General features: G+C 42.1%; 1 protein-coding gene across 1 annotated transcript; it reads left to right on the top strand.

The window, feature by feature from the left end:
* Positions 1 to 231: 231 nt before the first annotated feature.
* Positions 232 to 17890, top strand: LOC121283206. The gene is made up of 4 exons (XM_041197475.1): positions 232 to 780; positions 4847 to 4939; positions 9097 to 9189; positions 14512 to 17890. The coding sequence occupies exons 1-4, from the start codon at positions 363 to 365 to the stop codon at positions 14802 to 14804; spliced, it is 897 nt and encodes a 298-aa protein (XP_041053409.1). The 5' UTR covers positions 232 to 362; the 3' UTR covers positions 14805 to 17890.
* Positions 17891 to 20787: the final 2897 nt, after the last annotated feature.

The following is a 20787-nucleotide window of genomic DNA, read 5'->3' as shown; positions in this document are numbered from 1 at the left end:
TCCGTTGCCCGCCCGCTTTTATAGACCGAGAATTTTAAAAATATCAGTGTGGATGACACACGTTCCAGTCTGGAACCTGCTCCTGTGCCTCACAACCTCCACTGAACCGGCATTTAGCTTGGAAGTGTTGAGTCCCCCGTGGATGCGCGTTAATCGCCTTTACGCTGCAGTGTCGGGTTACACAATGACGCATTCTTCAAGCTCTGTGCTGCCTTTTGTGGGTGGAGACGAGCCTAAAGCAACACCAATCACCTTTCCTTCACCACCATCTCTAAGCCGCCTCTCAGTTTACAGCCTCCTCGAGTGATTAACATTTCCCTGAAAATCGTGAATAAACGAGATGATCACCATCAGTTTCAACAATGGCAAGGAGAGCAAGTAAAAATTGGGCAGACGAGGAGATCAAAGGCTTGTTGTCCATTTGGAAAGATAGGTCCATCCAGGATCAACTGGCCGGGGCAGTGAGGAATAAAGATGTGTTCGTGAGGATCTCCAACAGCCTTAACGCCTTAGGGGTCAACCGGGACTGGAAGCAATGCCGAGCTAAGGTGAAGAACCTTAAATACGAATACAGGACCATGGTTAATCAGAGGAAATCCGGCAGGAGGTGCAAATCTATGCGCTTCTACAATGAAATTGACGCGGTGCTGGGTTGCCGACCTCTCCAGGCCAAAGGGCCACAGGACAGATCATCCCTCAATGTGACGATCAAACAAGAAGAAGAGGAGAAATTGGAAAACGGCCCACCCCAGGCATCTTCAGCCTCTGAAAACGTCACAGGTAACATTTTAATTCCGTCTGCAGCGAGAAAATCATAAATAACGGGAGTTATTTGATAAATGAGAGAGAACGTAAACGAAATTAATATTAATTATTTATAAAATATACAGAAAATAATTTCAGATAATTTTCAAGATATAAAATATGGATTTCTGAGGGTTCTCTTTTAGCTGTCAAAGCTTTTGATGCTCTCTGAAATACAGCACTGTAGAGTCATTAGTGCCCACTCACGCTGCATAGTAAAAAGGCTGTCAACAAAACAGCAGTGGAGCTTTCAATTTTTAAAATTAAACGTGGATGTAAGATTGTCATAATAAAAAGATTACCACAAAATTATTGATATAAACGTTATAGTTAATATGTTTAATATTTCAGGTACAGCAACGTGTCTCCTTATCCATAAAATCGCCACCTCCTTTAACATCCAAAGCACAGATTGCAGTCAGAAGAGGTGATTTTCTGATCACGTGTTCCTGATGAGGCGTGGTGTTCATGGGGAGCAGTTTCAGGCCAATACCTGTTTTCCCCATTAACTAATTTGGGGCATTTTACTGTGTTAAAGTCACTATATATTGCAAGTTGTTAATTTAAATGAATGGAAAATTGAGGCTTCTTGAATTTCTGGTATCAGTGCTCTTTACCAGTGCAGCTCTATGTCATGAGCACCTGATGGAAGAATCATTTTTAAAGTTTCCCTTAACATTCAAAGCACCAACCCCAGCAGGCGTCATCATTTTTAACATTCACAGCAGGTTACAGAAGTCCTAAGTGTAAAAAAAAATCAGTCTTTATCTCCCTCCAGCCAAAGAAATGTCTGCTGGCTCATTTATCACATTCCTGTTCCTCCTAATCCTCCAGCCTTATTATTCATTCACGGGATGTGGATGTCGCTGGCTAGGGCAGCATTTATTGTCCATCCCTAATTGCCCTTGAGAAGGTGGTGGTGAGCTGCCTTCTTGAACCAATGCAGTCCCTGTGATATTGTCCAGGTCTTGCTGCATTTGGACATGGACTGCTTCAGTATCTGAGGAGTCATGAATGGTGCTGAACATTGTGCAATCATCAGCAAACATCCCCACTTTTGATCTTATGATGGAAGGAAGGTCATTGAAGAAGCAACTGAAGATGGTTGGGCCTAGGACACTACCCTGAGGAACTCCTGAAGTGAGATGACTGAAGCTGAGATGACTGACCTCCAACAACCACAACTATCTTCCTTTGTCCTAGGTATGATTCCAACCAGCAGAGAGTTTTCCCCCTGATTCCCATTGACTCCAGTTTTGCTAGGGTTCCTTGATGCCACACTCGGTCAAATGCTGCCTTGATGTCAAGGGCAGTCATTCTCACCTCACCTCTGGAGTTCAGCTCTTTTGTCCATGTTTGACCAAGGCTATAATGAGGTCAGCCGACGAGTGACCCTGGCGGAACCCAAACTGAGCATCAGTGAGCAAATTATTGCTGAGCAAGTGCCGCTTGATTGCACTGTTCATGCCCCCTTCCATCACTTTGCTGATGATCGAGGGTAGACTGATGGGGCAGTAATGGGCCGGGTTGGATTTGACCTGCTTTTTGTGTACAGGACAAAACTGGGCAGTTTTCCACATTGCCAGGTTGATACCAGTGTTGTACAAACGTGTCTCTTGTCACTCATTAGGAACAATCAATTAATATGAAAGAAAAGACTGCTTTAAAAAGTGCCCTGTTACATTGCTCAGAAATATCTCATACAATTAATTATTTTGAAATCCAATGACTGCTGCTCACCTACTCAGACATGTATCTTTTAAATTTATGCACATTGTTAGGACAATTATATATTCATAGAAATTTACAACACTGAAGGACGCTATTCCAACAAGTAGATATCCAGCCTAATCCTCTTTCCATCTCTTGGTGTGTAGCTACTTCAGATGCATAGCCAAGTACTTTTTAAATGTTATCAAGGTTTCTGCCTCTACCACCCTTTCAGTGAGTTCCAAATCCGCACCACTGTTGGATGAAAAAAAAATTCTCCTGAATCCCCGCTAGACCTCGTACCTCATACTCTAAATCCATGCTTCCTGATTTTGGACTCCTCAACAAAGGGGAATAGCACCTCCCTCTCCATTTCCATCTAGACACCTCATAATTTTATACATTTCAGTTAGGTGTTCCCAAGCCTCCTCTGTTCCAAGCCACGCATCATTCTGACTTGGAGCTATATCACTGTTGCTTCGCTGTCACTGGATCAAAATCCTGGAACTCCCTGACAGCACTGTGGGTGCACCTACACCACATGGACTGCAGTGGTTCAAGAAGGTGGCTCACCACCACCTTCTCAAGGACAATTAGGGGTGGGTTACAAATGCTGGCCTTGCCAGAGATGCTCACATCCCATGAAAGATTTTTGAAAACTGACTGCGCTTCTCCTGCAGCTATATACATACACAGTGCTGGTCCTGTCTCATTGTTCAGCTGTGCTTATCAGTCTGTGCTTCTTTATATGTCTAGCATTGCACCACTGGGAGGCCTGATGCATTCAGCCATTCAGTCTTGTCAATGTAATGATCAACTCTGGCTGATCATGGGCCATTAGTGTGAGACAGCTCTATGTGTCACTGTGGATGTTGGTCCCTGGTTATGCTCGATGCATTGATTTGCCACATTGCTTTATACCTCATGGATTGCACTTAGGACATAAAGGCTTGCAATTATGAATGTCATTTACCTTGCCAAACCGCAGCAGGTATTGAAATGCTTCCGGCACAGCATCTATGTTTGTGCAACCACTCTATGGCTTCTGACTTCCTGGATCACCTCCAGCCATGTCTTCTTTGTGAGGCTTGTTGACCTCCTCCCATGTACTGCAAACATAAAGCTCTCTTATTCCCTCACCACCTGCAGGAGAACTTTCAGGGAGCCATGACTGAACCATGGAATCACCCTTCCTCTGACCTCAGCCCTTCCACAACCACTCTTGTTCTGCATCCCTTCAAATGCCTTCTATGTTTGCAGCCTGTATGAAAAAGTAGACTGGTCTTTAAATATGGCACCTTCCTTTGAACTGCCTGAAAGTCCTCTGCCCAACATCTGTTTTGGTCAGCTTTTGGCGTACTGGATATTAATTGGATGCAGAAGGGAAAATCACAGATGATATTTCACCACATGCCCATGTGGCCACAGACCTGCAATTGACCCTGGTGTCGGGACTTCCTTTCAGTTGGCAAAATCCAGCCCTATGGGTGTGCTAATGCACCGCCACCAATTGCAACAGATAATTATTGCTTTCCCATTGACTTGGTTAGTTACAGAAATGAAGAACTGGCTTACACAGCCCAGAAGGTCCGAAGTTCTATTCCTAGTCTGTGCCAAGCTTCTGATCTAATTCAGGATGGTGATAAAGGGAAGGGAAATTTACTCAGATTTTTCTGTTTCTGATTGGTATCCAGTGAACCTGGAGATAATGCGAATGAGTGGATGTGGGATAAGGATAGGATTGGATTTGGGGGAGGTGGTGGCATAGTATTGTTACTGGACTAGTGTTCTAGAGATCCAGGGTAATGCTCTGGGCACCTGGGTTTGAATCCCACCATGAATTCAATAAAAATCTGGAATTAAAAGTCTGATGATGACCACAAAACCATTGCCGATTTTCATAATGTCCTTTAGGGAAGGAAATCTGCTGCCCTTACATGAACTGCATGTGACTCCAGACCCACAGCAATGTGGTTGACTCTTAAATGTTCTCTGAACAAGGGCAATAAATGCTGGCCTAGCCAGCGATGCCCACATCCCATAAACAAAAATATATATATTTAGGTTAGATATCCTGCCGATGCTCACTAAATAAATAATGGCCACTGGGTGAACTATCTCACCTGTGGAACTGTACTCCAATAAACACCTTGGAGAGAGATGTGGGAGAAAACTATTTAGAAAAAAAACTGGTTTGCAGATATGAATCTTCATGAGAACAGTGTAAACTGCATGCTCTAACTACTGATCTCTCTACCCAAATTTATAATGAGGGAGGAGGACACATCTTGTAGGCTGAGCACTGACAGACTGTAAATCTTAACTCTCACAGCATGCTATGTCCAACCAGCTGTTGCCATCAGCAGAGATGAGGAAGAAGATAAAGTTCTGCCTGAACCACAGTCTGGAGCAGGCAGTGTTACAGGTATGTATAAACAACAATGATAATGGAAAGGCAAGGAATAAATGCCAACATGTACCCAAACTAGTGATTGATGCAAGTAATAATATTGTGAGCAGAGAGAATGGCATTCTTTTTTGTGTGGAGGGGTGTGGGTGGGGAAATGGTAAGAAGAATCTCTTTATGATTGCTTTCACACAGTGGTAAATTGGAATGGTGGGTGGAAATTGACTCCATTTCCTGTGGTAGAATCCATAATCTGATACATCAGCTAGAAAGATCAGCAATTCTCTTGGGATTGATTGCTGACTTACCAGCTAACCTTTCTGACTGCTGGGACGTAGAGGGACAGAACAGGCTGGGGTTTTCCCATTTAGTTGCAGGCCAATGCTTTATTGGTTAGAGTTGCCCTAGCTGAACGAAAGTGGAAAACTTACTATTTTCTGGTGAGCTGCATGGTTTTAGATTGTTAAACTCTTGTAATACCCCTACAAATGCTTAGAGGTCCCTCAGCTTTGGCTATTGTAAACTTGCTCCTAAGCTGTTTGGACTTAAGCGGGTGGTGGAGGGAGGTGCCCCTATAGAGGTAGGATCTGTATCCCATATTAGGAAAACAGAAGTTCTACCTGCGAATATTTCTTGGTAGTTTGGAGACTGTCAAATATGGTGACAGGTTTCTACGATCTGTCAGACACATGGCTGACTGAAAGAGAGGGAATGGCAATATTCATTAAATTCAGTGCTTGATTTCCTGTTTTCACATCTCTGCTGGTCAAAGTATAGACAAGTTTAGCCTGTTACCTTTACTAGTCTTAGTGTCTGTACTCCAGAGAAATCCTTCTTCTCAGTTTTCTTTTGGTGTCTCCTTAAGATGCTGATTTATGTTGGAGCAGTTTCACTCTGGTACCTTATCAAAATAAACTCCAATAATATGGGAACCTAGAGAAAGCATTTTGGTGGGGCTGTTGCCCTACGGAGAGCATCATAGCCAAGCACAAGCCAACTCCCACTTGATAATCACAAGCATTTTCCAGAAGGAGTCTATTTGCTTGTGATAATTTTGATGATCATCAATATTATCTACATACTAGAAAATCTGCTGTAGCATTGCTCACAGGTGGTGAGGAGGCTGGCGAGAGAGGCGATTACATAGATCTGATCTTCTTGACTGTTATTTCTTAGATTTGGAGAGTAATCGATTGGCTAATCATGGTATGAATAATATCACAAGTACTAGATTCTGACCTAGTGATGGAAGGGCCTAATACTAGTATTATTCAAGTATTATTTATGCATTGTCTCCACCCGTTGACAATCCAAAATGTCCGTAATGTTGGTGCTTGCTATTCATCTGTCCCAGCCTGCCCTCTATCTTCCCCAACCCTTAGACATTCTCAGGCCAGGCCTTCTCCTTGAACTTTGCCAGTAAGCCAGCACTTCAGTTATGAAAGTGCAATGAGCCAAGGACATGAATTCTCAACTAATTCGGCTTTTAAGCTGCTTTATATTGTTCGCTTGGGCCTTTCAAAAGGCTAGGAGAAACTCCACATTCATTGCAGTCCCAAAAGTTTATATTTGTTACATATATAAAATTGATCATTTTGATTTTTTGCCCTATAAAATAAAGTTGAACAGACAATCAAAAAATGAAATTGAAATCCAAAGGAGAAAATACTTAATATTATTTTTCTGTGAGAAGGATGCACCATCCATGAACTAAGGAAGTTAAGGATGGTATCTAATTGAAAGAAAAAATGTACAATGCTGCAAAGATTAGTGGTTGGCCAGAAGATTGGGAAAATTCTAGAAACTAGCAAAGGGTGACTTAAGAAAAAAGGGAGAAATTAGAGTATGAGAGAAAACTAGCAAGAAATATAAAAACAGACAGTAAAAACTTTAAAAAGTATATAAAAATGAAAATAATAGTGAAAGTGAGTGTTGGTCCCATAGAGATTGAGACTGGGGAATTAATAATGGGAAACAAGGAAATGGCAGAGAATTTGAATGTGTATTTTGTAACTGTCTTCACAACAGAAAACACTATTCTCAAGAATAGTGGAAAATCAAGAGGTAAAAAGGTGCGAGGAACTCAAAGCAATCACAATCATTAGAATAGTGGGAAAGCTAATGGGACTAAAGGCTGACAAGTCCCTGGACTTGGTGGCCTGCATCTAGGGTCTTATAGAAAGTGGTTGTAGGGATAGAGAATGCATTGGCTGTAATCTTCCACAGGTCCCTAGATTCTGGAAAGGTCCCAGTGGATCAGAAAACCCAAACCTAACATCTCTTTTCAAGAAAGGAGGGAGACAGAAAGCAGGAAACTATAGGGCAGGTAGCCTATAATTTGTCATTGGGAAAATGCTAGAATCCATTATTAAGGAGGTAGTAGTAGGACATTTAGAAAATCATAATACAATCAAGCAGAGTCAACATGGTTTTTTGAAAAGGAAATCATGTTTGACAAATTTATTAGAGTAATTTGAGGATGTAACAAGCAGGGCAGATAAAGGGGAGCTAATAGATGTAGTTTATTTGAATTTCCAAAAGGCATTTGATAAGGTTTCACATAAAAGGTTACTATGCAAAATGAGAGCTCATGGTATTGGGGGTGGTATATTAGAATGGATAGAAAATTGACTAACAGGAAGCAGAGAATTGAGATAAATGGTTCATTTTCTGGTTGGCAAACTGTAATAAGTATAATGCCAAAGGGATCAGTGTTGGAGCCTCAACTATTTACTATCTATATTAGTGACTTGGATGAAGGGACCGAGTGTCTTGTAGCCAAATTTACTGACGATACAAAGATAGGTAGGAAAGCAAGTTATGAGTAGGATACGAAGAGTCTGCAAAGAGATATAGACAGGTTAAGTGAGTGGGTGAAAATTTGGCAGGCGAAGTGTAATGTGGGAAAATGAGAAGTTTTGGCAGGAAGGGTAGAAAAGTTTTCTCTCATGCTCTAATTTCTCCCTTTTGTCTTGAGTCACCCTTTGCTGGTTTCTAGAGTTTTCCCAATCTTCTGGCCTACCACTAATCTTTGCAGCATTGTATATTTTTTCTTTCAATTAGATACCAGAATGTTATTTAAATAGAGACTGCAGAATGCTGCTGTACGGGGAGATCTGGGTGTCCTTTTACATGAATCACAAAAAGTTAGCATGCAGGTACAGCAAGTGATTAGGAAAGCAAAGGGAATGTTGGCCTTTATTGCAAGGGTGTTGGGCTATAAAAGTAGGGAAGTCTTGCTGCAGCTGTACAGGGCCTTGGTGAGAATGCACTTAGAGTACCGTATATAGTTTTGGTCTCCTAACTTGAGAGATATGCTTGCATTGGAGGCAGTTCAGAGAAGGTTCACTAGACTGATTCCTGGAATGAAGGGCTTGCCTTATGAGGAAAGGTTAACTAGGTTCGGCCTATACTCTTTGGAGTTTAGAAGAATGAAAGGTGATCTTATTGAAGCATATATGGTTCTGAGTGGCCTTGATAAGGTAGATGGCCCATGGATGTTTCCCTTCATGGAGGACTCTAGAACCTAGGGAGCACAGTTTCAAAATAAGGGATCTCCCATTTAAGATGGAGATGAGGAATTTCATCTCTTAGTGGGTCACTAGGCTTTGGAATTCTCTTTCCTAGAGAGCAATGGAGGCCGGGTCATTGAATATATTCAAGACTGAGTGGGATAGGTTTTTGACCTACAAGGGAATTGAGGGTTATGGAGGGCAGGCAGGAAAGCAGAGTTGAGGTCACAATCAGATCAGCCATGTTCTTATTGAATGATGGAGCAGACTTAAGGGGCCGAATAGCCTACTCCAGCACCTATTTCTTATCATCTTATTTCGGGCTTGGAACATGGAACTGAGCCTCAGAATATGGAATGTAATCCATATTGCGAGCAGATTAGAATTCGCCATTTATATCTGAGGCTTAGGACATAGTGTAGGACAAATTAGATAAAGGGTTCAGGTAGTTTTGTTACGTCTCATGAAGCACCTTCAGGCGAAGTGTTGTTGAATTTGTTGGCTTCTAAGGGAACTCATTGAATGGTGTGGGTTCTAATGAGACTGGTTCATCTAAATGCTATTGAGGTCTAATGGGAAAAGTTTGGTTGAGTTCTGTTGTGTTCTAATGGGACTGATACAACTTACTGTTCTCATTTACTATTTTTTTGATTTCTAATGTAGCAGAAACAGAAGGCCCTGTGGAAGAAGAGATGATTAGCACAGCCTCGGAGGCTCCTGCTGCAACAAGCAGAAAAAGGACTGAAGCTGAACATGGTATGTATCTGAGCAATGATCTCATAATTATGTTTAGTATGAGCTGGATAATTAAATAATTATTGTTTACAACTCTGTTACATTCACGCCTCACAAGTACCAGGCAATGACCACCCCAAACAGGAGAGAATCCAACCATCTCCCTTTGACATTCAATGGCATCACCATCACTGGATTTCCAGTATCCATATCCTGGGGTTTACCATTGACCAGAAACTGAACTGGACCAGCCATATAAATACTGTGACTACAAAAGCAGGTCAGGGGCTGGGAATTCTGCAGCATGTAATTCACCTCCTGACTCCCTAAAGCCTGTCCACCATCTACAAGGCACAAGCCAGGAGTGTGATGGAATACTCTCCACTTGCCTGGATAAGTGCAGCTCCAACAACATTCAAGAAATTCAATACCATCCAGAACAAAGTAACCTGCTTGATTGGCACCCCAACCATCACTTTAAATATTCACTCCCTCTACCTCTGATGGATAGTGGCAACAATGTGTGCCATCTACAAGATGCACTGCAGAAACTCATCAAGCCTCCTTCTACAGCACCTTCCAAACCTGCGTAATCTACCAACTAGTTGGACAAGGGCAGCAGATACCCGGAAAAACCACCACTCCAAATTCCCTCCAAGTCACTCATCATCCTGACTTGGAAATATATTGCCATTCCTTCGCTACTGCTGGGTCAAAATCCTAGAACTCCCTTCCTAACAGCGCTATGGGCTTCAGCAGTTCAAGAAGATGGCTCACCTCCACCTTCTCGAGGACAATTAGGCATAGGCAATAAATGCTGGGCTAGCCAACAACATCTATATCCCGTGAAGGTAAAAAAAATCCAGCAAACTGTCAGGAAATACTGGCACAGTCAATTCAGGTACAAGATTGTGACCTAATTAGGGCAGGGCCTAATGCCATATTACTTCACTCACTTATTTCTCTCTTATTTAGGTATTCTCTCCACTCACTATCACTCCATAATGTTGGTGCCTTCTGTTCGCCAGTCCCAGCCTTCCCCAATCCTTAGAGGCCAGGCCTTCTCCTTGAACTTTGCCAGTAGGCCAGCACTTCAGTTATGAAAGCACAATGAGGTGGGGATATGGATTTTGAACTGAATTGGCTTTTAAGCTGCTATGTATTGTAACTGGACTTAAAGGGACAGTCACCAAGTCAAAACTAAAGAAGAATATTTAATGTGTCATCATAATCAAAACCAAACATAGCACAAAAGTTATAAAAATCAGAAGAGTCCTAAAATCCATCTTGGCTGATGACTGCTGGGATTGCAGTAAGATGCAACTGGCCTTAGCACTACTGGGCAAGGTAGAAAAAAAAATTACAAAAGTTTTTGCTCCTGATCATTATCTGTTTTTGTACATGTCAAGTGGTGACTCTGGTACTCATCATTATTTATTAACCTGTTGACAGTTACTGTTAAGGCTCAAATCACGAATAGCTGCTTTGGTGAAGTACCAAAGGTGGCACCCAAGGAATTGGCACATATAGAATTATAGAATAGTTACAGCAAAGAAAAAGGCCATTCAGTCCTTTGTTTCCTTGCTGGCCCCTGCAGGAGCAATTCGCCTTCTGCCACTCCCCCATTTTCTCTTTCCCAGGGTAAAAAAAGAGAAGAGCATTGAGTAAAACACAGGTTTGCGCTGATACATCAAGTATCATCGTGGTTCTGTGGTAGCACTCTTGTCTGTAAGTCAGAAGGTTCTGGGTTCAAGACTTACTCCAGAGAGCTGAGTACAGACTCTAGGCAGACAGTACAGTACAAAACTGAGGGAACGCTGCACTGTGGGAGGTGATATGTTAAACAACAATCCCACCTTCCCTCATAGGTGGATATAAAAGATCCCATGACACTATTTGAAAAAGAGCAAGGGTGCCACTGTCCTGGCCAATATTTATTCTGCAACCAACATCACAATAACAGATTATTTAGTAATGATCACATTGTTCATGGGAGTTTGCTGTATCCAAGTTGGCTGCCTCACTTCCTACATTACAACAGTGCCTACACTTTACAAGTATTTAAGTGGCTGTATAACACTGTGAAATGCCTTTGATTGTGAAAGGCACTATGTAATTTTTAAAAAATTCATTCATGGGATGTGGGCTTCTCTGGCTGGGCCAGCATTTTTTGCCCATCCCTAGTTGCCCTTGAGAAGGTGGTGGTGAGCTGCCTTCTTTAAATGCTGCATTCCATGTGGTGTAGGTACACCCACTGTGCTGTTAGGAAGGGAGTTCCAGGAAATTGACCCAGTGACAGTGAAGGTATGGCGATATATTTCCAAATCAGGGTGGTGAGTGACTTGGAGGAGAACTTCCAGGTGGTGGTGTTCCCATCTTTCTGCTGCCCTTGTCCTTCTAGGTGGTAGTGGTTATGGTATTTGGAAGGTGCTGTCTAAGGAACCTTGGTGAATTATTACAGTGCATCTTGTAGATCGTACACACGGCTGCTACTGTGCATCGGTGGTGGAGGGAGTGAATGTTTGTGGATAAGGTGCCAATCAAGCGGGCTGCTTTGTCCTGGATGGTGTCAAGCTACTTGAGAGTTGTGGGAGCTGCACTCATCCAGGCAAGTGAGGAGTATTCCATCACACTCCTGACTTGTACCTTGTAGATGGTGGGCAGCCTTTGGGGAGTCAGGATGCGAGTTACTCGTCGCACGATTCCTAGCCTCTGACCTGCTCTTGTAGCCACAGTATTTATATGGCTAGTCCAGTTCGATTTCTGGTCAACATTAACCCCCAGGATGTTGATAGTGGGGGATTCAGTGATGGTAATGAATTGAACATCAAGAGGCGATGTTTGGATTCTCTCTTGTTGGAGATGGTCATTGCCTGATACTTGTGTGGCACGAATGTTACTTGCCACTTGTCAGCCCTAGCCTGGATATGGTCCAGGGCTTGCTGCATTTGTACATGAACTGCTTCAGTATCTGAGGAGTCGCGAATGGTGCTGAACATTGTGCGATCATCAGCGAACATCCCCACTTCTGACCTTATGATGGAAGGAAGGTCATTGATGAAGCAGCTGAAGATGGTTGGGCCTAGGACACTATCCCGAGGAACTCCTGCAATGATGTGCTGGAGCTGAGATGATTAACCTCCAACAACCACAACCACCTTCCTTTGTCCTAGGTATGACTCCATCCAGTGGAGAGTTTTCCTCCTGATTCCCATTGACTCCAGTTCTGTCAAGGGCAGTCACTCTCACCTCACCTTGGGAGTTCAGCTCTTTTGTCCATGTTTGAACCAAGGCTGTAATGAGGTCAGGAGCTGAGTGGCCCTGGTGAAACCCAAACTGGGCATCAGTGAGCAGATTATTGTTAAGCAAGTGCGGGTTGATAGCACTGTTGATGACCCCTTCCATTACTTGACTGATGATCGAGAATAGACTGATGGGGCGGTAATTGGCCGGGTTGGATTTGTCCTGCTTTTTGTGTACAGAACATACCTGGGCAATTTTCCACATAGCTGCGTAGATGCCAGTGTTATAGCTGTACTGGAACAGCTTGGCTAGGGGCCCAGCAAGTTCTGGAGCACAAGTCTTCAGCACTATTGCTGGAATGTTGTCAGAGCCCATACCCTTTGCAGTATCCAGTGCCTTCAGCCGTTTCATGATATCATGTGGAGTGAATCAAATTGGCTGAAGACTGGCATCTGTGATGCTGCGGAGTTCTGGAGGAGGCCAACATGGATCATCCACTCAGCCCTTCTGGCTGAAGATTGTTACGAATGCTTCAGCCTTATCTTTTGCACTGCTGTGCTGGGCTCCCCCAACATTGAGGATGGGGATATTTGTGGAGTCACCTCCTCCAGTGAGTTGTTTAATTGTCCACCACCATTCACGACTGGATGTGGCAGGACTGCGGAGCTTGGATCTGATCTGTTCGTTGTGGGATCGCTTAGCTCTGTCTATCACTTGCTGCTTATGCTGTTTGGCATGCAAGTTGTCCTGTTTTATAGCTTCACCAGGTTGACACCTCATTTTTAGGTATGCCTGGTGCTGCTCCTGGCATACCTTCCTGCATTCTTCATTGAACCAGGGTTGATCCCCTGGCTTGATGGTAATGGTAGTGTGGGGGATATACCGGGCCATGAGGTGACAAATTGTGTTCAAGCACAATTCTGCTGCTGATGATGGCCCACAGCATCTCATGGATGCCCAGTCTTGAGTTGCTAGATCTGTTTGAAATCTATCCCATTTAGCACGGTGGTAGTGCCACACAACACGATGGAGGGTATCCTCAATGTGAAGATGGGATTTCGTCTCCACAATGACTGTGCAGTGGTCACTCCTACCGATACTGTCATGGACGTATGCATCTGCGTCAGGCAGGTTGGTGATGATGAGGTCAAGTATGTTTTTCCTCTTGGTTCCCTCACCATCTGCCACAGACCCTGTCTAGCAGCTGTGTCATTTAGGACTCGGCCAGCCCGGTCACTAGTGGTGCTACCGAGCCACTCTTGGTGATGGACATTGAAGTCCCCCACTCAGAGAACATTCTGCACCCTTGCCACCCTCAGTGCTGCCTCGAAATGGGGTTCAACATGGAGGAGTACTGATTCATCAGCTGAGGGAGGGCAGTACGTGGTAATCAGCAGGAGGTTTCCTTGCCCATGTTTGACGTGATGCCATGAGACTTCATGGGGTCTGGAGTTGATGTTGAGGGCAACTCCCCCTGACTGTATACCACTGTGCTACCAGCTCTGGTGATGGTGGTGTCTGGGACATTATCTGTAAAGTATGATTCTGTGAGGATGACTATGTCAGGCTGTTGCTTGACTAGTCTGTGAGACAGCTCTCCCAATTTTGGCATTGGCCCTATATGTTAGTAAGGAGGACTTTGCTGAGTCAACAGGGCTAGATTGCCATTGTCATTTCTGGTGCTTTGGTTGATGTCGGGTGGTCCGTTCGGTTTCATTCCTTTTTTGTGTCTTTGTAGTGGTTTGTTTCAACTGAGTGGCTTGCTAGGCAATTTCAGAGGATATTTAAGAGTCAACCACATTGCTGTGGTAGGCCAGACCAGGTAAGGACAACAGATTTCCATTAATGGACTAGATTGGTTTTTACAACAATCGACAATGGTTTGATGGTCATCATTGGACTTTTAATTCCAGATTTTTAATGGATTCAAATTCCACCATCTGCCATGGTGGGATTCGAACCTGAGTCCCCAGAGCGTAATCCTGGGTGTCTGGATTACTAGTCCAGCGACAATACCACTACGCCATCGCCCCCCCATCTTTTTTATCTCAAGTAATTTGATCATGTCTCACTTAACTATCCTTTTTTGAAAACATCTAGAGTGCTCAGTGCCAAAGAAGAGAATGAAGCTGAAGAAAGGAACCATGTTTCAGAGACACATTGGCACCATTATCAACACCTTCATGGACTATCAGAGGAAAGCTGAAGAAAGGTTCTACAAATGGGAGGAAGAGAGGCGGAGAGAGGAGCGTGAGCATGAGCTGCGGATTATCCAGTTATTGCTTGATCATTCCAGATCCTCAATGATTCAAACACCTCAGACACCAGATTATCTGAGATCATTGCACAGCCAGAACACCCACATGTTCACACCTCCTCCCTCAAACAATTAATATTTAGGATCTTTTTAATTGTTTAAATTACTTGCTGTCGATGGTGCTCTCTTGTGACATCCTATGTTAGCCAGGAGCAGTTAAATTGCCGTTTCCCAGATTTACCCCCACCCACATTGGCAGCTCCTACAGGAAGTGGATGAATGGTGAGTGGGTTAATAGAAAGAAAAGCTCCCCGGTGATTCAGTTGCATTATTCACTACCAGAAACAAACCAAGTAGGTCCCAGTTTCCATCCACAGGCAGTGCTGAGTTCGCTGACCTCAGTATAGGGGTGTTATAATTGATCTTTCCAGGCTTGGCTAGGGTTCCCTTTCTGAATCATTATCATGCCTAACTATATGTGTGTATACATATGTGTGTTGGACAAGGACAAGATTGGGCTTGGATGTAATGTCCCTCTCCCCAGAGTTAAAAAGCCTGTTGCCTTTTGTTGCTTAGCTTCACTTTCCTCAGTACCAGAAGCTACAAGCACCATGGAGCTGTATCCCAGCAAATCCAGAGAGGAGGAAATATTAATTGTAAGAAAACAAACAATGGAAAGGAAGGTTGACAGCATCTGAAAGAGAAAGGTTTGGGATGCATTTTGGGTGGGACTGTTCCTCGGGATATGCTCCTATGATGAAAAATCTCACTTCTTTGATGCCGATTGACTGTCTATACACTTCCACCATTTCCTGTTTTTCTTTATAAAAGTTCATGTTTACCTGCTGCTCAGGTTGGTGACACTGTGGTTTTAAAAAGTCTTGGAGAATCAGGACAGTATCCAGAACTGCAAAGGGTGATGAGTGACACTTAACGTGACAGGAATAATTGGATTCATTGTATAAACTACCCACCTTTTATTTTGCTCTATGAAATTTGTTTTCTCACTGGGAAACAATATCTTCAGATCGGATACAACAAACCCCTATATCTCAATGATTAAATACACCACATGGTGTGGTACTCTTCAGAAATGGTGAGGGTTCTAGGTGTTCCAATTTTGATTTCCTGGTTGTACTGGGTACAACTAATTTACATGTGGCAGTTAGGGGAACTGTTAACCTCAGTTTCAATGGGTTAGGGAAAAAAATCATTCCAGGCTTGTTCATTTTTTACTATCCAGTGACCTCTGCTGGAAAGTATTTATGTGTCAGGTGAGAACAGGATCAGGTTTAACTTCGATGGTGTGTGTCACAGTTGAATCACCTGCCCGTACATATTTGTACGGTCTGTTGGATGAGGTACTATACTGGCACCATAGAACCATTCTCCAACAAGAGTCAGAGGAGGGAGGAAAACTGAATGAGAAAAAAGGGCGTTCAGGAATATTAATTTTCTTTAATGGATCAAATGAAATAGTTCACTGTATCATAATCACAACACTTAACCTAATCTCCAAACACTGGTAATGGATGAAAAGTGTCATGATCAGTCATGAGTGGGTGAAGCTCTCTTCATTCCTATTTTAGGATAAAGCAATTGGTTTTACTTGGACACATTCCCTTATGTTAGGAAGACCATTATGTTTTGAGGAAACAACTTCTAAAGTCTGATAAAAGAACATGTAAATTAAAGGACACTGTACTGAAATCTTGTATTATGACACATTATGATACAGTAACTATCCTGATAATGCAATGCAAGATCCAACCTTGGAATATTATATACATCATTTGATGCTGTATAAGTGAGATCTTTCATCAGAAAGCTCGTAGCACTCTTTTTCCTGTCACTCAAGTAAACAGCAAAATCAGCAGTTTTATGTTTCACTGAAAAATGAATCAAAGGTTTATGTTACGTGTAAGCTGATTCATGATTTCTGGCTGATAGATTTGTTCAGTCAATTTACTTTTTATTATAATCACTTTCCTTTTTTTACACAGCACTGATTTGCTTAAATATATTTAAATTATAATATTAATCCTCCCATTTATTGAATCAAAGTGTCTCGTAGTGCTGTGCACAATGAAAATAGTGAGATTTAGGAAAATGTAGGAAAAACACTAGAGCACTCTGTATCCCACCAATAGCAGGAAAATGAATGGGATTATTCAATTTTTTGAAGTATTAAATGAGGGAAGAATGTTGGCCAGAACACCAAGTAGAATTTTCTGCTCGTCTGAACCACTGGACAGACAGACAGGTTCTTGTATTCACATCTCATGCAAAAGACAGCACCTCCAATAATGCAGCATCAGATTGTTTGCATAGAGTGGGGTTGAATTCATAAGTTTCTGACCCAGAGATGAGGGTGCCAGAAACTGTGTCAAGCCTCCTTAATTAATCCATGCACGTTTGTTTGATGCAACAGTACTCATAAGATGGCGTCCTCAGTAAAATTGCTGCTCGTATCCCTGCTTTACAATTCATAGTTCAGTAGCTCTAGAAAGTTACCTGAGCAGAGGTTCAGAGACAGAGAATGTTTTAATAAAGGAAAATAAAAACATGGAATTATTTTATGGCTGGTTGGTAGAGTGGTCCTTGAGCAAGTTGTTGAAGACATTTTAAGATTTATGCATGACTCTTTAATCTTCAACTAGTCTCATATACCAGATTTATTTAAATCTAGAAGAATAGCCATAATCAGAGAAATAAAAGTGATCCATTAATAAAGGACCCAAACTTTAAGATTACTAACACATCGATTTTGGTTGTATTGTCCACTACCCAGGATATGGGGCATCTCCAGTATGCTGCATAATTTGGCTGTCCCTCTGGACATTCAATTTCATCCCACTGGAGAACAGATCCATGTCCTCCTATGGATTAGGAGGAACAAGAACAATCTACATCAAAAACTGATTCTCAGATGTTGCCAAATAATGTCTGTATCTGGGTGGTCCTGGAGAAAGAGCATGTGGTTTCCACCAGCATGTATGGGGCTTCCCTGTCCAGTGGATACTGCAAAGAATGGAATATCTGGTAGACATAAATAACAACATTGTGATTTAGGTGTTTTTTTCTTTTTATATTAGATTTTATGTTTCAATCATTATATCAGTTGTGCTTATGAACAGCCATTTGTAAATTTGTTTTGCAGTTAATACCCTTATATGTCAATTAAAAATGGCTCTTCTAATATAATAAACCTTGTTAAACATTCTGCCACACCACTCAAGCATTTTTATTCTCTTAACCATAGTCCATGAGGAGCCGTAGGCATCTCTCTACAAATGATTATAGCTTGAGGAGCACCATCTGCATCAAGAATGGCTGACAAAGAATCTCTTCCACTCTTACTGTCTGCATGTTGGAAGGATTAGCAGGTTGAATGTCAACTTAACTAAAAGTGCTGGAAAAACTCATCAGTGCTGGCAGCATCTGTAAAGCGAAACAGTTACATTTCTAGTTGAATGTGACTCTTCACCTCATCCGACGTCTTAACAAAAAAACTTATTTTCTTCCTTTCAGGTGCTAAGGAATGCAAGCTCCAATAACTTATAGATACAGATGCCCCTCTGGATCCTTCCTCCCCTTCCCTTCCCTCTTACCCCATCCCTTCTTCCAGTCCCACCTCTTGCCGTGTATTCACTATATCCTCTGACTTCCCCTCCCTGATGCTGAATGACCTGTGTTTCGAAAAGGACTCAGTTTTATCCCTTTATGCCCCACCTCAATGAATTTCGAGCTCAGCATGATGTTGAATTCTTATTCTATCACTTTCACCTCCATGCTCACTTCTTTGAGCAGGATTCCTGCCCTGACCTGCAGACTCTTACACACATCTCCAATATTCTCCCTCCTCCTTGCTCTCCCTCTGGCCTCTTACCTGCTCTTAATCTTTTCATTAAGAACTGTCAGCGTGACATCAGCCATCTTAATTTCTCTGCTCCCTTCACACACTCTAACCTGTCTCCCTCTGCACTTGTTGCATCCCCTGTTCCAAAGAAGTCATATTTGACTCAAAATATTAACTCTGTTTCTCACTCCACAAATGCTGCCAGACCTGCTGAGTTTTTCCAGCACTTTGTGTTTATTTCACATTTCCAGCATCTTCAGCATTTAGCTTTATTTTAGTGAATATCTATTTGTTTGGCCAGGGCAATCATGAGTGCTCCTTCTGTAGCTAGCAAGTCCTGGAATACTTGGGCTTGAACACAGAGCTTCTGCTTCAGAGACAGGGGCGCTACCTACTGAGCCACAAGACTTCATCCCCACTCAAGCATTAAATGTAATCAAAGTAATCACTCAAAGTAAAACAGGAAAAGGGTAGAAGGTAGTACACTTAATTCCAATCAAATCTCCCAATGATTTAGCTAGTGAAGTCATAAACAAACAGATCAGAGTATCCCAATGTACATCATACTGATCTTTTATCCTTACATTTTGCTTCACTAAGATCTGCACTTTTGAACTAGCTTGGACATATTGTGCACATACCTGGTTGGTCTGTGCTTAGTATTTATTCTTCACTTCCACCCAGTCACATCTATCAATGCAAGCAACTAATCAATTTCTTACTCAAGAGGGAAACATGAAAGCAATGAATTTGACCCACAGCTTCAGTGAAATGACAATGACACTCTATAAATTTACCCAGGCTATTTGATCTAAACTTCAAGCTACAGTTTAACTTAAAAGTCACGAAAGCATTAATCATGGATCAAAAAATTTGCACTACATTATCATGAGACACAAGTAGACTGAATTTCAAAAGCAAGACAAAAAATGAGAAGAGAAAGCATAGAAAACTACAAAAAAGCAAGCAAGGAAAAGAATCACAGTGCACCTCAAAATGTGAGAAAATTTAATCAAAATGTTTTCTTTTTAAAAAATCAAAATTTCATGCCTCCAGACTCCACACCCAGAGACAAATTTGGCACATTATAGCTTACTTAACCTTCAAAAATTTCTAATCTATCAGTGCAAAAATTGTACTTTTTGTTTACTTTAGCTTTACTATTCCGGAGCTGATGGAATATTGAATGCAGCTGTGGCTTAAGTCATGACAAGTTCATGTCTTACTGCAGTCTCCAACCTGTCATTCCCATGACAAAGGTGCCCACCCTTTTGGAGCTGGGGATTGGATATATGTGCCAGAACCACTGATTAGGCTGTATATGATTACAACAATTTGCATTCATATAGCAGTTAAAATTGTACTTCACAAATATAAATAAATATAAAGATACTTCACAAATATAAACATGAATAAATAGATGTCAAACCAGAGAAGGTGTTAGAAAGGGTGACTGAAAGCTTGGTTAAAAAAAATTGGATTAAATGAAGGTCATAAAGGAGGAGGAGGAGATAGAGAGGTGGAGGGATATTATTAATTCTAGAGTGTGAGGCTGAAATGGTTAAAAGCATTATCACCAATTATTGGCTATAGGATAGGGAGGGTTGATCTAAACACGAGGCTGAGAATTTTGAATAGGAGCTGTTACAATTATGAAGTTTATAAGGTTGTTATGTTTTGGGACTATGTCTTTAAGATAAAATGAAGAGAGTCTTGTGACCTGTTCTGAAGTCTGCCTGAGAGCAAACTTGGTTTGATTGTTAGAACTTAAAGGGGGCCCAGATTGTTTTACTGCATGATATCATTGGATAGACTGTGAGTCTCCAAAGTCCCAGAAAAGTGTTGAGAGTGTGGGGTTGTAAACAGTGTGCTTTAAACTGTCCATTTAGTTCCAAGATGAAAGCGGGTGAAAAGAGGATCTGGAGGCAGTCCACAGCACTAGAAGAGTGGGTAAAAAGAGCACCTGGAGCCGTCAGCAGCATCTAGAAGCGTGAGCACATAGAGGATCCAAGGCAGTAACGACCACCATAAGAGTGGGTGAAAAGAGGACTCGGAGGTAGTCAGCAGCACCTAGAAGAGTGAGCAAAAAAACGGACCTGAAGGCAATTGGTAGCATCTCGAAGAGTGCAACATTGTCGGGAATGACCATATTGAATTGATTGTAATATTCATTGATTGTATTGAAGCACCTCGTGATCCATGCGTAAAAGTTGAATTTGATTGCACTTTTTGTGATGGCCATTTAGAAATGTTTTGTAAT

The sequence above is a fragment of the Carcharodon carcharias genome, chromosome 10 (genome assembly GCF_017639515.1).
Source record: "Carcharodon carcharias isolate sCarCar2 chromosome 10, sCarCar2.pri, whole genome shotgun sequence".
NCBI classification, from domain to species: Eukaryota; Metazoa; Chordata; class Chondrichthyes; order Lamniformes; family Lamnidae; genus Carcharodon; species Carcharodon carcharias.
This window is presented reverse-complemented; position numbering and strand designations above follow the sequence as displayed.